We start from the raw sequence: 15,573 nt of genomic DNA, 5'->3' as shown, positions 1-15,573 counted from the left end.
CCGAACATGAACCCGATCGAACATCTCTGGAGAGACCTGAAAATAGCTGTGCAGTGACGTTCCCCATCCAACCTGACAGAGCTTGAGAGGATCTGCAGAGAAGAATGGGAGAAACTCCCCAAATACAGGTGTGCTAAGTTTGTAGCGTCATACCCAAGAAGACTCAAGGCTGTAATCGCTGCCAAAGGTGCTTCAACAAAGTACTGAGTAAAGGGTCTGAATACTTATGTAAATGTCATATGTACTTTTTTTTTTAAAAATAAATTAGCAACATTTTCTACAAACCTGTTTTTGCTTTGTCATTATGGGGTATTGTGTATAGATTGATGAACAAAAAAAACAATTTAATCAATTTTAGAATACGGCTGTAATGTAACAAAATGTGGAAAAAGTCAAGGGATCTGAATACTTTCCGAATGCACTGTATTTGATGCTGTGTTTTATATGTGCAACTAGTGTCACGCCCTGGCCTTGAGAGCCCGGTTGTCTTTAGTTGGTTTGGTCAGGGTGTGAATTTCTATGTGTATATCTAGTGTTGTATTTCTATGTTGGCCGGGTGTGGTTCCCAATCAGAGGCAGCTGTCAATCGTTGTCTCTGATTGGGGATCATACTTAAGCAGCCATGTTGCCTACCTTAGTGGTGGGATCTTGGTTGTGTTCCTGTTAGGCTTGTTGTGTGTATAGCCCATAGGACTTCACGTTTTCGTTGGTTTGTTATTTTGTCAAGTGTTTATTCGTCTTAATAAACATGTACACATACCACGCTGCACTTTGGTCTGACCCGTCTCGCAACGACCATGACAACTAGCAATATATTTAGAACTTGCTGAGCTCGAATGTATACTATTCTATTTTTAGTAAAATATACTACAACGATTTATAACGTCTGTAGATTTATATCTATATAATATATTTATATACTCATGTCCTAATAAAACTGGTTGAATGATTGCAATATTTGGATGCCGAGGTCACTGAGCCTTAACAAGTTTCTGATCAATGCTGTCTTTACATTTTACATTTTAGTCATTTAGCAGACGCTCTTATCCAGAGCGACTTACAGGAGCAATTAGGGTTAAGTGCCTTGCTCAAGGGCACATCGACAGATTTTTCACCTAGTCGGCTCTGGGATTAGAACCAGCGACCTTTCGGTTACTAGCACAACGCTCTTACCCACTAAGCTACCTGCCGCCTGTCTTTGTAGCAGACCTGACATATAGCAAAACCCATAACAGATTTCAACACATTTCTGACTGAGAAATACCTGGATTTTTACATTTATCCTACACTCTTAGAAAAAAGGCCAAAAAGGGTTATTCGGCTGTCCTCATAGGAGAACCCTTTGAATAACCCCTTTTGATTCCATGTAGAACCCTTTTGGGTTCCAGGTAGAACACTTTCCACAGAGGGTTCTACATGGATCCCAAAAGACTACTACCTGGAACCAAAAAGGGTTATTCTATGGGGACAGCCGCAGAACCCTTTTGGAACCCTTTTCTCTAAGAGTGTAGTCCTAGGGTCTTGAGTCTTGGGTTGGGGTCAATTCCATTTCAACTCAGTCGATTCAAGACACAAACTGAAACTCTCTTAATTGAAATGGAATTGACCCCAACCTTGTGGTCTACTCTACGGAATAAAGACAAGATACCTCCCTGGCCACTGTGACCATTACGTGCCAGTCTGGTTTAATGACATGAACGCCTGTAGTAAGATGTAGTGTGTGGTTGGGTTTCTCTGAGGTTACGGTCATGTTCCCAGGGGATGGTGGTGAGGGCCTGAGGCCTGTGTTTATCTCGGAGGCCAAGGGGGGCTCCTGCATGGGGGCTTCTGTTGTTGCGCCTGACACCAGTCTTTTTGAATCACATCATGAAATGATATGTCACTATGAATAATGCAACAGTGTCATCAGAATCCATTATATTACATACTGTTTACATACTGTAGCTACCTATTTAGATTTTAAGGGACAGAGATGACAAAAGTTTTGAAGTCCACCTTTTTAAAATACCATAAGGCTGTCAAATAACACAATTACACCAATGAACTCTTCTGCTGTTACTATCTTCTATTCTTTGTTACGAGTGTTGCATGAGCGCCACCTTCTTGTCAGTTCTGGTCTCTCTGTGTGTGTGTGTGAGAGAGTGAGAGAGAGTGAGTGTGTGTCTGTGTACAGGGGTGTCAGGAGGTCTGGACTGAGATGGGCAGAGGCAAGGGCAGCGTTTGCAGCTTTACCCACTGAGGTTCACTCTCACTTCCCACTCACATACACACGCTCACACCCACAAACGGTCGCTTGGAGTGGTCAGGCAAGGCAGCAGCATGCTTCACACTTTCTCACCTCCCCTGCTCCTGCTCGAGCCATACAGACATGATGCTACAGGAGAGCACTTCACAAGATTGTTACAGGAGCTATCAGCATAAGAGAAGCTGATGTGCTGCAGTCTGTGCCTCAAATTTGTCCTAATTTTCCCTCTCCTTTTTCATTGGGATTTGAGAGAAATAAATAGCTAAATATACATGAGGTATCGGGAGATCTCTGGCTGGACCGGTCTCAAGGGGCTTTCGCCATGTTACCATGTTGTCTCTCGCTAGTGGACATAGACAGATTTGTTTAAGTCTGACTGAACCAAATAGAATTTGGCAGAATAAATTACAGTTTGTACTTTTTTAAATATTGTAGATAACTCGTTTTGGGATCTTGGAAAGTTTGCAAAGATATCTCTTTTGGGGAATTTGTGGACTTAACCAAACCTTTTTGTGGATAACTTGTTTTGGGAATCTACTCCATGTAAGTATTTTTATATTGTGTGTATTTGATGTGTATTTGGAAGTACCAGAAAAGCCTATCTCTGTACTTGGATGGATTCTTTATTTGCTTGATGTTTCTTTGATATTTCAGTATTTTTCTTTGTATTTCAGTATTACCAGGTGGTCTTGTTCAGTAGATACAAATTATGTCAGGCGAGGGAATCAAAGGGGGCTCAGAAAGTAGTCGAGTTTGTCAGCAACTGTATCTATGCTGCCAAGTAAAACCACTAGATAAGTAGCAGTAAGGTAAGCTGCAAACCTCTGAGGACCTACTGTACCACCTACAGTACCGCATTAAACCTTGTTCTTCAATGTGTGTATCTTCAATCTATTAGATCTCAATTAAATGGGCATTGCATCTTCCATTTCAAAGTTTCGATTGTTGTTTTCAATGGGAGTTTGCAGGTGGTCATTTTCAATGAAATCATTATTAATAAACCATGCTATGTACATGATACTGTACATAGTTCCTGAAGTTCCTGGCGAATGGCGATACAATGAATGACAGAATGTTGTCTGTTGGGTGTTCCAGAGTTACTGTTCCAGAATACTCTGTTCCAGAGGCATGTTCCAGCAGTTGAGTCTAGCTGTGTTCCTGCTGTGCTCCCCAGTGCCGCTCTACGGAAGACCCATCGATGCTCTCACTAACAGAATGTAAGTCTCTCTGTCGCCTATGTTGAATAGCCAAGACACTCAACATTTTTTTTGTTTGTGTATCTGGACTAACTGGTTTTATGCACCAACTAAGAAACCCTTTGGTATAGCATCATGGTTTTCCATTGTTGAATGTTGAATAGCATCGTAAAAGGCTGGTAATAATGGAAATATATCAATCAATGGTAACGTTTAAACCATGATCACTTGAATCACATCTAAGGTTGATGTACTATAACACATTTACAGTATACAGTACCAAGTTTACTCAATCCGCTGTTTGATGATTTGAGAAAAGAGGTCTAGATATTTGGACAGGCCTACAGTGGTATGAATGTAGAAATAGATGTCAATGGTATAAATCACGGGAACCTAAAATCAAAAGTAACTACAGATAAAACTACATGTAAGTTATACTACTTTACAGTACTACGTTTTGTAGTTCTGTTACATTTTAGCCATTTAGCAGACGCTCTTATCCAGAGCGACTTACAGTTAGTGAGTGCATACATTTTCATACTGGCCCCCCGTGGGAAACGAACCCACAACCCTGGCGTTGCAAGCGCCATGCTCTACCAACTGAGCTACACGGGACTGATGTACTGCTGCTCTTTAATTATTTGCTATTTTTATTTTATACTTATCTATTTTTTACTTAACACTTTTTTAATTTTCTTAAAACTGCATTGTTGGTTAAGGGCTTGTAAGCATTTCACTGTAAGACGCGCCATGCTCTACCAACTGAGCTACAGGGGACTACGTTACGTTTAGTTTTATGCTGAAATTATATAGAATACACCAAGAACAAATGGGTAAATTGTACATATTTTAGACCTGCATGGATTTGTGTTTTCTCATGTAAAACATTGTTAGCCTTTAATAAAGAACATAGATTTGCATCACGCCTACATCTGTCAAACTCAGCCCTGTGCATGGCAAGGTTTTGATTGACTTTTGTGGCCCAGGGGACATGCTTTGTGGTTGAATATGTGGCTTGTTAGCTTATGTTCCTCTTGTACATGTTGTGGTGGTCAGATAGCTTCACACAGCATTCATACAGTAACATGGACAGCTTTGAGCTCTCCCAGGTACTACATGTCTTTGTTTATGCTGCCACCTATTGAGGTCTACTGGAACATGACCTTGGCTGTCGTTCAACTATCAACACCTCACAAGTAGGTTTAGTCAGTCAATATACTGTAGGTTTATACTGTGCTACACTGTACTGTAGGTGCCACAAAATAATAGATATAAAATAAAGTGATAGGTTGTTTGGAGATCGATCAGGAGAGGACAGTGGGAAAGGTGGACTACTCTCTTAAAGAGTAGTTAAAGGTATTTTTTTTAAATGCAAAGAGCCTGTGTTACCACTACGGACCTTCTGAAGAGGTATGGCACAAAATATACTATTTTTCTTTACCATCTACTCTTACAAAGAGAGTGAGTCCAGTTGAAACACTCATTGACAATCTCCTTCTCCTCTCTCCCTTCAGGAGGAGGTCAGTGAGTCACGCCCAGCTGATGCACGACAAGGGTCGGTCTCTGGAGGAGTTCAAGAGGCGCCTCTGGCTCCAGGAGCTGCTAGATAAAGTCCACACGGCCGACAGCGAGCGAGCCCCGCCTCCCCAGAGTAGGAACAACGCCAACGGGGGCCACATCACCTTCAGCGGGAACGCCCTACGCCCCCCCAAACCCCCCGGAGGGACCAAGAACCTCCCTCTGAGTTTCCGGCTGGGAGGGGAGGGGGGCAACCTCCCCCAGGAGACCAACAAGTCTGTGGCCTACAAGGACCAGCCGCTGAAGGTGGCCACCAAGAGGAAAAAGAAGGTGAAGGGAGAGAGAGGGAGACGGAGGGAGAGTGAGAAGAGGAGGCGGAGGGCGACACAACCATTATCACGACACGGGAGACACATAAGGAGTCACAGAGGACTATAGACATCGGGTGACACACAGACAGACTACATCATGTGGCCTTTGGGTGGTGCTGCACTAATAACTCTGACAGAGAGCAGTTCCAGCATGACTGATTGAGATCTCAAAGACTCTCCACCAAATAACTGAAACAGTCTCCCCATACCATGGTGGACATTGTTCTTTGCCTTTCTTGTTTTAATCAGCTGCTTTTTCTATTTTTTGCCTTGATATACAGTACTTTTATATATCCAGAGCTCAGAGGTGTTTTCATACTATATAATAACACATATTACTTTCGTATTCGTATTTATTAGGTGAATAATATGCAGATCTTGAGATACACTACCGTTCAAAAGTTTGGGGTCACTTAGAAATGTCCTTGTTTTCTAAATATTTTTTTTGTCCATTAAAATAACATCAAATTGATAATAAATACAGTGTAGACATTGATAATGTTGTACATGGCTATTGTAGCTGGAACCGGCTGACTTTTAATGGAATATCTACATAGGTGTACAGAGGCCCATTATCAGCAACCATCAGTCCTGTGTTCCAATGGCACGTTGTGTTTGCTAATCCAACTGGCAGCTTCATTAAATAGTACCCGCAAAACAACAGTCTCAACGTCAACAGTGACTCCGGGATGCTGACCTAGGCAGAGTTGCAAAGAAAAAGTCCAGTATCTGTGTCCTTTTGCCCATCTTTTATTTTTATTGGCCAGTCTGAGATATGGCTTTTTCTTTGCATCTCTGCCTAGGTCAGCATCCCGGAGTCGCCTCTTCACTGTTGACGTTGAGACTGGTGTTTTGCGGGTACTATTTAATGAAGCTGCCAGTTGAGGACCTGTGAGGCGTCTGTTTCTCAAACTAGACACTCTAATGCATTTGTCCTCTTGCTCAGTTGTGCACCGGGGCCTCCCACTCCTCTTTCTATTCTGGTTAGAGCCAGTTTGCGCTGTTCTGTGAAGGGAGTAGTAAACAGCGTTGTATGAGATCTTCAGTTTCTTGGCAATTTCTCGCATGGAATAGCCTTCATTTCTCAGAACAAGAATAGACTGACGAGTTTCAGAAGAAAGTTATTTGTTTGTGGCCATTTTGAGCCTGTAATCGAACCCACAATTGCTGATGCTCCAGATACTCAACTAGTCTCAAGGCCAGTTTTATTGCTTCTTTAATCAGCACAACAGTTTTCAGCTGTGCTAACATAATTGCAAAAGGGTTTTCTAATGATCAATTAGCCTTTTAAAATGATAAACTTGGATTAGCAAACACAACGTGCCATTGGAACACAGGACTGATGGTTGTTGATAATGGGCCTCTGTACGCCTATGTAGATATTCCATAAAAAAATCAGCCGTTTCCAGCTACAATAGCCATTTACAACATTAACAATGTCTACACTGTATTTATTATCAATTTTATGTTATTTTAATGGACAAAAAAATTGCTTTTCTTTCAAAAACAAGGACATTTCTAAGTGACCCCAAACTTTTGAACGGTAGTGTATGTCAAATGACAAACTATACTTTACTCCTTCTCCTTTATAATTAGTAAGAAAACGATGTACGAAAGGTGCCTTTCAGGGGCTGATCACACACTCATCCAACTAGACGCCCATATGTAAAGTAGAGTATAGGCTACGCATTAAACGTTATGCATAAAATATTTATTGTCTATACATACTTAAATTCACAAAATTAGGGAGGATTATTCTTTTTAATGCTTGGTGGCTCTTGTGAATACATTTTGTATCTGTAGTTAGCATCCATAACAAATATTTCTACTATAATTTATTTAATTTGAACTGTGTATTTATTTTGTGAATGTATTACGGTGCTGCTGACTTTCGATAATTTTATAATAACAACATAATGCACTTTAGATATAATTATGATATCCTTATGTTTTTGTTAAGTTACATAAGTGTTCTCCTTTGTGGTAGATTTTTGTTGAGAAAAATGTTCCTTCCTTCCTGTTGATAAACACTTCATTTTTATTTGTATTTATTTTGTTTTCTTCCAATTATAGTATTGCCTATTACCATCTCATTGACTTATTGGATTGTTCCATCAAACTCACTCTCTCTTGTTTTAGAAACTATTTTTTATCAAAGAAGACAGAGTTTAAACTGTTGGTATAATCACAGACTTATTTCAAGTTTAGCACTTGCACTGAGAGCACCATCATTTCAAAAAAATTATCAAACAATAAAAGCTTTATGAATACATTGTGTTCTCTCTACATACGATGTAGTCCAATCAAATACTGTACCATCCCATTTTCTTATATAAATTCCATTATTGCGCCAATGAGTTGAACATAGAGTTACTGTAGCCTATCACCAAAGAGAAAGTCATCAATATAGCCTATTTGTTGACTATTCAGCATGAACAAGGGACCTTACAAGGTTGTTAATGTCACACTAGAGAACCATGTGGTGTGTTTTAACAGTCTCTGACTGAATGGACTGAATGGATATGTCCAAAATGGCACCCTATTCCCTATATAGTGCACTACCTTTAACCAGAGCCCATCAAAATTAGTGCACTATGTAGGGAATAGGGTGCCATTTGGGTCACACCCTCTATGGACCTGCTGGTATTGGAGGGGAGGGGAGGGAGTAAATGCACCAGGCAGCAGTGTTAGTACTGTAGCTACATCCTGTCCTAAGAGCCTGTACTGAGGCCATTAGCCAGACCTAGAGTCATAAACACAGTGGAATGGCCTGATAAAGACCCAATCAGAAGACTGGCGCTCCACACTACTGTACTGAAGAAATCAATGTAACAATGGAAAGAGGCCTTAATAACTCACTGAGGAGAGCGAGAGGGAGAGAGGTGAGGGAGAGGGTGGGAGACAATCAATGGAATACAATAAACGGAAAGGAAAGTGGAACGTTTTCGTTTGAGAGTAGGGTCTGTTCGTATGGACGCTAAATATGCTGACATAACACATACTGTATGGAAACCCCCACAGAACACACACCAATAAAATATGGATAATTTTTCTCTAATGTCTACGTTTTACTCATATGAAAGGTCAGAGAAGGTCTGTGACATGTTTTTCACTTCTTGTAATAAACCCTCACACTTCCATTCAGAAGCTACAGTATTTACATTACATAATAATAACCATTGGAATTTCCAAAAACACATTCTCTGGAAAACTATAAGATACAACAATACAACACAGACAACATGCATGAACATAGACATACACCTCAGTCCTTCAAAAACTGTAACTGTGCTACATTCAGAGTCAGATGTGAGTACTCTCCCTTTAAACTCATCCAACCAGAATCAATTTGACCTGAGTGAGTGATGTTTGCCTTTCTCCATCGTCAGCAAACAAAAACTAAGAGTCATAGACTTCACACGCAATACACTTTTCTTTAACAGTTTTCATTATGGGGATACTCTAAAATTCCAAGGATGGCTAACGGATTCACCCATGACGGAGAATACTGCTGTTTATCTTGGTACACATGAGGATACTTCACTCAATAACCCAAGAGTATGGTAAGTAACACACAATAGCAAAACAGGGTCATCCAAATAATTATTTCAGGTACAGAGCAAGTCAGTTGTAGTCCAGTAGTAGGTAAACTTTTTAAATACAATAATAACCCAATAATAATTTTGTGATCATAAAATCTAGATCAAGCTTGATGTATATGTATGTAATGTAAATGTATATAAAACTCAGTGCCGGTAATGCCGTTTAAGATTAAGGAGGACGTATTTTTTTGGAGGATTTAAGGAGGACTTATTTCTATTACAGCACATTGGATGACTGTCAATCATATTCCTTTCACCCAGCTCAACGTAACATTGATAAGTTTAGGCTACTACATGATACTCGAATGCGTCCTAGACCATCATGAGGGTTGCTACAACCTAGCCTACAAATTAATGTTTATAATGTAGGTGCACAGGTCGAAAGACAAATTGAAGTAATCAATGTGACAGACAATGACACATTCAATATCGCCTTGCACACTCTTGCCTGCATCTAGCTGATCTGGGGTGTAATCATTTGTCCAAACAGTAAAACAAAAGTTTCTATTGGACAAATTCAGGTAAGTCCCTCCCGTTTCGTTCTGTTTGCTTCCGTTTAAGAAATGTTTTGCAACAGAATCAGCTAAATAAATACACCCCTGACCACCCGCACACACAGTTCACTTTCATAGCAGCCACAAAAAGCATCATCACTTTGCTCGTTGTATAATTCCTTTCTCGCATCTACGCGCTGTCCTCCTCTCACCTTTTCCCTTAGCTTGTAGGCTTCAGTGCAAAACACAACAGCAGTCTGTGACCAGGCGCAAAAAAACGCTCCAAGCCAAACCTTCATATCATGACAGCAAACCGCTACACAGCCTACATCGTTCAAATCAAATACAATTTTTTTTGTCACATGTGCCGAATACAACAGGTGTAGACCTCACAGTGAAACGCTTACTTACAAGCCCTTAACCAACAATGCAGCTTTAAGAAAAATAAAAAGAACAGATAATTAAAGATAATAATCGCTGTCACCTTATTAACGTTATAGTCAACAAACTAGAACTAACGAGTTAGTAAACCCACAATCCATGTGTACAATCACGCAGTACAGTGTACAGCAAGCAGTATAACAGTTGGAAGAGTTGCATTGTTGGATAGCCTTAGCCAGCTAGCTAGCTAACATAAATAGCATTCCTCTCTGAGTCAGGTTGTTGAGTAGGCTAAATTAGCTGCATTAGCTAAGTGAAAGGTAAACTAATGAAATAGTTAGCTCTTTCTCTCTCGCTCTCTCTGCTGGTTCGCCTTAATTTTTGAAGAAATTAATTTGTTCAAAATGGTTCAACTATTGTCTTTTTCTCTCTTTGAGTCAGCTACTCACCATACTTCATGCACTGCAGTGCTAGCTAGCTGTAGCTTATGCTTTCAGTACAATATTTAGTCTCTGATCCTTTTATTGGATGGACAAGATGTCAGTTCATACATCAAGAGTTCTGAGGACGTTCTCCGGAAGTCACCATAATTACTGTGTAAGTCTATGGAAGGGGGTGAGAACCATGAGCCTCCTAGGTTTTGTATTGAAGTCAATGTACCCAGAGGAGGATGGAAAATAGCTGTCCTCCGGCTACACCATGGTGCTACCCTAGAGGGTGCTGTTGAGGCTACTGTAGACCTTCATTGCAAAACAGTGTGTTTTAATCAGTTATTTGGTGACATTTGAATATATTTAGTATAGTTTTATACTTTTTTTATGTTTCACTATTTGTATTTTTAAGAAATTCACTTAGTAGGACGGTCCTCCCCTTCCTCACCTAAAGAGCCTCCACTGATAAAAAAGTGGATTGTGAAATTTGATATAAATTAAACTATATTGAAAAGTTTCCAAGAACTGAGATTATCTAACCCTTTTGAGATTGAGATTATATTTAAATCTTTGCTCACACAACAGGCTGTCCCCAACACGTTCTCCCTGATCTTTGCCTGTACCTGCGGGGTGATCCTGGGCATCGGTTTCTGTGCCAACCTACTGGTGTTCTCTCTGTTCGCCAAGTACAACACCCTGAGGAAGAACCGGCTGGACATCCTGCTGCTCAGCATGGCTCTGGCAGACTCCCTCACCCTGCTGCTGATACCATTCACCTTGCACTCTGCCGTCAGGTAGCAAACCTCTTCTCGGGGACCCCTATCTGTGCCATGTATTCAATCTAAGCTATTAAAGACGTAGCACACCTGATTCACCTTGTAGTCTAATCATCACACCCTTGACTAGTTGAATCAGGTGTGCTAGTTTACTCAACTGTCAGGTAGCCTAGCCAATAGCCATAGAGGTTAGAGAGGGGCCACTGGGCCTGGAGTGTTGCCAGCAGATCAAAATCCAGGTTTGACAAACAGAAGAATCTTGCGGGATGTGAGCACTGTGTTTGTCTCTGAGGATTTGGGATAAAAGCAGAAGCAGGATTTCCATTTCTCTTTGACTGTGACAATAACCTCATAATCTTTCATCAGCTCCTTCTATCTTCTTCTTCAGCTACTCGTGGCCGCTGGGGGACACCTCCTGCAAGGTGTACCAGTTCTTTCTGGCCTTCTCCCTGGCAGCCAGCACCTACAGCCTGTGTGCCGTGTCCATGACACGGGCCATGATCATCACCAACCCCTACCACCCTCCTACCATGGACCTGGTGGTCCTGATGTTCGTCTTGGTCTGGGCATCAGCCTTCTTCATCAGCCTGCCTCTAAGGATCTTCGCCACCAAGGAGAGCCTGGGCCCGGGCTTGGGTAATTTTTCATTCTGCCTGCCCACCATACAGGAACACCACTATCAGGTAACAATGGCTTGGTCTGAAATTGTACTCTGTTTGCTAAGTAGGGCACAACTTTTGACCTGGTCTACTATAGGGAATAGGGTGCCATTTGAGATGCACACAATGTGTAACAAAAGGCCTTATGTTTAGTTCAAAGAATGTCACTGGAAGTAACCAGGTCTGTAAATTTTTTTGTACTGTTATTTTCATTTGCTAAAACAAAATGGTGTCCAATTAATGTGAGAAGAAACAACATTTTCAATCCATTCATCTATCCATCCCTCCACCAGGTGGTCCTCAGCCAGTTCATGCTCTACTACTTCGTCCCCATGCTGGTGATCGCCTTCAACTACGTCCGGCTTGCCTGCTTCCTCCACAAGAGCCCAGTCATGTCTGTGGCCAGTGCCCGCAACACACGCCGAGCCTCCCTCATGGTGTTCCTGGCAGCCGGGACCTTCTCCATCTGCTGGCTTCCCGGGTATGATGATGATGATGAAGATGATGATGACTTTATTGTATACGCTAGGAAATTATTTTTCATAGTGAGTAAGTGTTCTTCTAACACTTCTAGTTTATACCTCTTCTCCTGACTCGTCTTCATTCTTAGGTACATCCTGGAGCTGTGTGTGTACCTTGAGCTCTACCACCACGGCCAGTCCTGGGAGATGTTCTACTTCATCTGCACAGTCCTCCAGTACCTCCACCCCTGTGTTAACCCCGTGCTCTACGTGCTGCTGTCCAAGAGGTACCGTCACCGCAGGGGTTCCTGGTTGTTTAACTGCAACAGGAATAGGGTGCAGCCGCAGATTGTCAGCATCACTACAGAGACTATGTAGACACACTGATCGCGAAGGGAGCTGGCTTTGCTTTGACATGGTGGAAAGCCTAATCTCGCCACCCAGGACAAACTATTTTGTGCGGATTATCGCATGATGTTTTTAACACTGTTAATAACTTGATACAGTCTGAATATGAATACAGTACATTACATTGCAGTGCAGTACATTAGCTCACATTCATCGGTGAGGTTCCTGATGCAGTCTTTTTGTGTTGGTGTTTTACCAACGTGTTTCTTTTAGTTCCTCCAGTTACTTTCCGCTTCTTCTTTTTGTGTTTCATTCTTGCCGGAATAGATTGACATTTACTGTATGCAGGATAAAAAGGGAGTAAAATGTTATTGTTTTAATGTTAAAACTGTTGTATTGTCTGTTGTCTGATATTGTTTACTAGGATATTTAAAATATTTTTTTACAGTTGCAAACTGGAATTGAAATTCCATTGTGTTCAAACAATCAGGGAATTACATTTATTTGATTGCTTAATTAAAACTTTCCCCCAAAAAAACATTTAAATGAATTTTGTGATTGATTTTCTGGAGTCTTTTGATTCAGTTGTTTTGTATGCTGAAGTTACTTTTAGAACACAAATAGATCTGGGACCAGGCTAATGGATTCCACAGCTAGCACATAACGTTCTGAGAACCATTTGTTTCTTAGAGCTTGGTGAGAGTGTGGTTGTCCTATGGTCATTTTGCATACAGCCTTCCCACAACTTTCTTGGACTGGTGCAGGACAGTTGCTTGGCTTTGGAACGTTCTCAGCAAATTTAAGCAACTTAAAAAACTATATTTTTCTTGGTATTTCATTACTTTAACAGAATGTTTCCTAATAGTTCAAACATGGTTACATTTAATTAAACATTTTGTAATGTTCTAGGAACGTTCTCCAACTAGTTTGACATTGGGAATGCTCTCAAATTGTTCCAAGAATGTTAAGAAACAACGTAATTCTGCAGGATTTTCAGTACGTCAGCATAACATTTCCTAGAGGTTTACTCATGGTCCTATTTAAAGTAATGTTCTCAAATTGTTCCAAGAACGTTAAGAAAACATTCCATAAAAACCACAAGAAAACATTTGTACATTCAGAGAGCATTCTAAGAATGTTATTAAAAAATTTATACATTCCATTCTCAACATTAACAAAACTCTCTCTATCCTTTATCTTGTTAAGTGTGTTCAGGTGTGTTGGCCACGCCTACTAATTGGCCACACCTAAACTTAATGAGTGTTTGTTTACTTTGAAATGGGGTGTATTTTTACTAGACTAAAATTAACAGCTTTGCATGCGTAAAAAAGCACTCATTAAGCACGCTAGCTCCTTCCTGGTGGCGCAGTGGACTCATTTCATGGATAAACAAGAGAAGATTATAGGTTGGAATCTCACTGAGGCCATGTCACAATAAAAAACTAATGTGTTTGCATGATTAATGCCTTAGGAAATGAATTTACATGTATCCTATCTGTGCTTGGAGTTCAAAAACGTTAACCCAAAATAAGCTAGCAGTGTTTTTTAAAACCGTTTAATCAATCTTCATTTAACACATTTTACCAACGTCTTAGTTATTTTTATATATATTTTTTTCCCTCGCTCAACTTTTTTCATTCAACTTTTTCTCAAAGGACGCTTTATCTGGACATGTTTCTACAGGACCTCCACCAGCCGAAGCTATGTAGTAACATTAACACTATGCCATCTAATTGCAGTTGCTGTACTCATAATATACAGGAAAACTATTGCCTTATGGTGAGGATAGCCGTGCTGCAAGCCCAGCTTCAGATGCAATCGTGAGGCAAGGGCAATTTAAGTGTAGGAAAGGATGAAACAGCATCTGTGCCACCAGTAAGTACAGATAGTAGTATAAATCCCCTCACACAGTCCCCGCAGCCGGACAATTTTCTCAAGGCTTCTGGAAAGTAATGCTGTCGGCATGCTCAACCGGTGACAGAAACTTTCAACCGGTTCTCCCCATTAAGCAACAAGTCGGAGTCAGAGGCCGAGCCTTCTCAGGTCTCTCCTCCACCCATTACAGGGTCTGAGCCACCGCAGCCTCCTACCATTAGCTTTGACAAATTGAAAACCCTAGTCATTGGTGACTCCATTACCCGCAATATTAGACTTAAAAATAATCATCCAGCGATCATACACTGTTTAACAGGGGGCAGGGCTACCGACGTAAAGGCTAATCTGAAGATGGTGCTGGCTAAGGCAAAAACGGGCGAGTGTAGAGAGTATAGTGATATTGTTATCCACGTTGGCACCAACGGTGTTAGGATGAAACAGTCAGAGGTCACCAAGAGCAACATAGCTTCAGCGTGTAAATTAGCTAGTAAGATGTATCGGCATTGAGTAATTGTCTCTGGCCCCCTCCCAGTTAGGGCAAGTGATGAGCTCTACAGCAGAGTCTCACAACTCAGAGCCCTGTCTATGTTGGTAGATAAGATGAGAGCACCCCTCCAGCTAGGATGGAGTCCATCACTCCTCAGCAGGCCAGGCTTGGTCCTGTTTGTGGGTGAATCCCAGAAAAAGGGCCAATTATCTACAAATTCTATCTTTTGGGAGGGGCAGAAAACTGTTTTCAACCAGCGATGAACTCCTCTAGCTCCACAATGAGATAGGGTGCAGGCCAGGCAGCAGGCTGTTGGCCAGCCTGCCAGCTTAGTGGAGTCTGCCACTAGGACAGTCAGTGTAGTCAGCTCAGATATCCCCATTGAGACCGTGTCTGTGCCTCGATCTAGGTTGAGCAAAACTAAACATGGCGGTGTTCGCCTTAGCAATCTCACTGGAATAAAGACCTCCTCCATTCCTGTCATTATTGAAAGAGATTGTGATATCTCACATCTCAAAATAGGGCTACTTAATGTTAGATCCCTCACTTCTAAGGCAGTTATGGTCAAATAACTAATCAATGATCATAATCTTGATGTGATTGGCCTGACTGAAACATGGCTTAAGCCTGATGGATTTACTGTGTTAAATGAGGCCTCTCCTCCTGGTTACACTAGTGACCATATCCCCTGCGCATCCCGCAAAGGTAGAGGTGTTGCTAACATTTACG

At 41.2% G+C, this 15,573-nt stretch overlaps 1 protein-coding gene and 1 pseudogene across 1 annotated transcript; both read left to right on the top strand.

Moving 5' to 3' along the window:
• The window catches only part of LOC121577184, a 39,639-nt pseudogene extending 34,231 nt beyond the window's left edge, over nucleotides 1–5,408 (top strand).
• Nucleotides 5,409–9,088: 3,680 nt separating this feature from the next.
• Nucleotides 9,089–12,554, top strand: LOC121577183 (allatostatin-A receptor). The gene is made up of 5 exons (XM_041890950.1): nucleotides 9,089–9,112; nucleotides 10,824–11,032; nucleotides 11,403–11,697; nucleotides 11,967–12,154; nucleotides 12,284–12,554. Exons 1-5 carry the CDS (start codon nucleotides 9,089–9,091, stop codon nucleotides 12,510–12,512), a joined length of 945 nt encoding a protein of 314 aa, XP_041746884.1. The 3' UTR covers nucleotides 12,513–12,554.
• Nucleotides 12,555–15,573: the final 3,019 nt, after the last annotated feature.

Source organism: Coregonus clupeaformis, chromosome 11, assembly GCF_020615455.1.
Source record: "Coregonus clupeaformis isolate EN_2021a chromosome 11, ASM2061545v1, whole genome shotgun sequence".
Lineage (NCBI taxonomy): Eukaryota > Metazoa > Chordata > Actinopteri > Salmoniformes > Salmonidae > Coregonus > Coregonus clupeaformis.
This window is presented reverse-complemented; position numbering and strand designations above follow the sequence as displayed.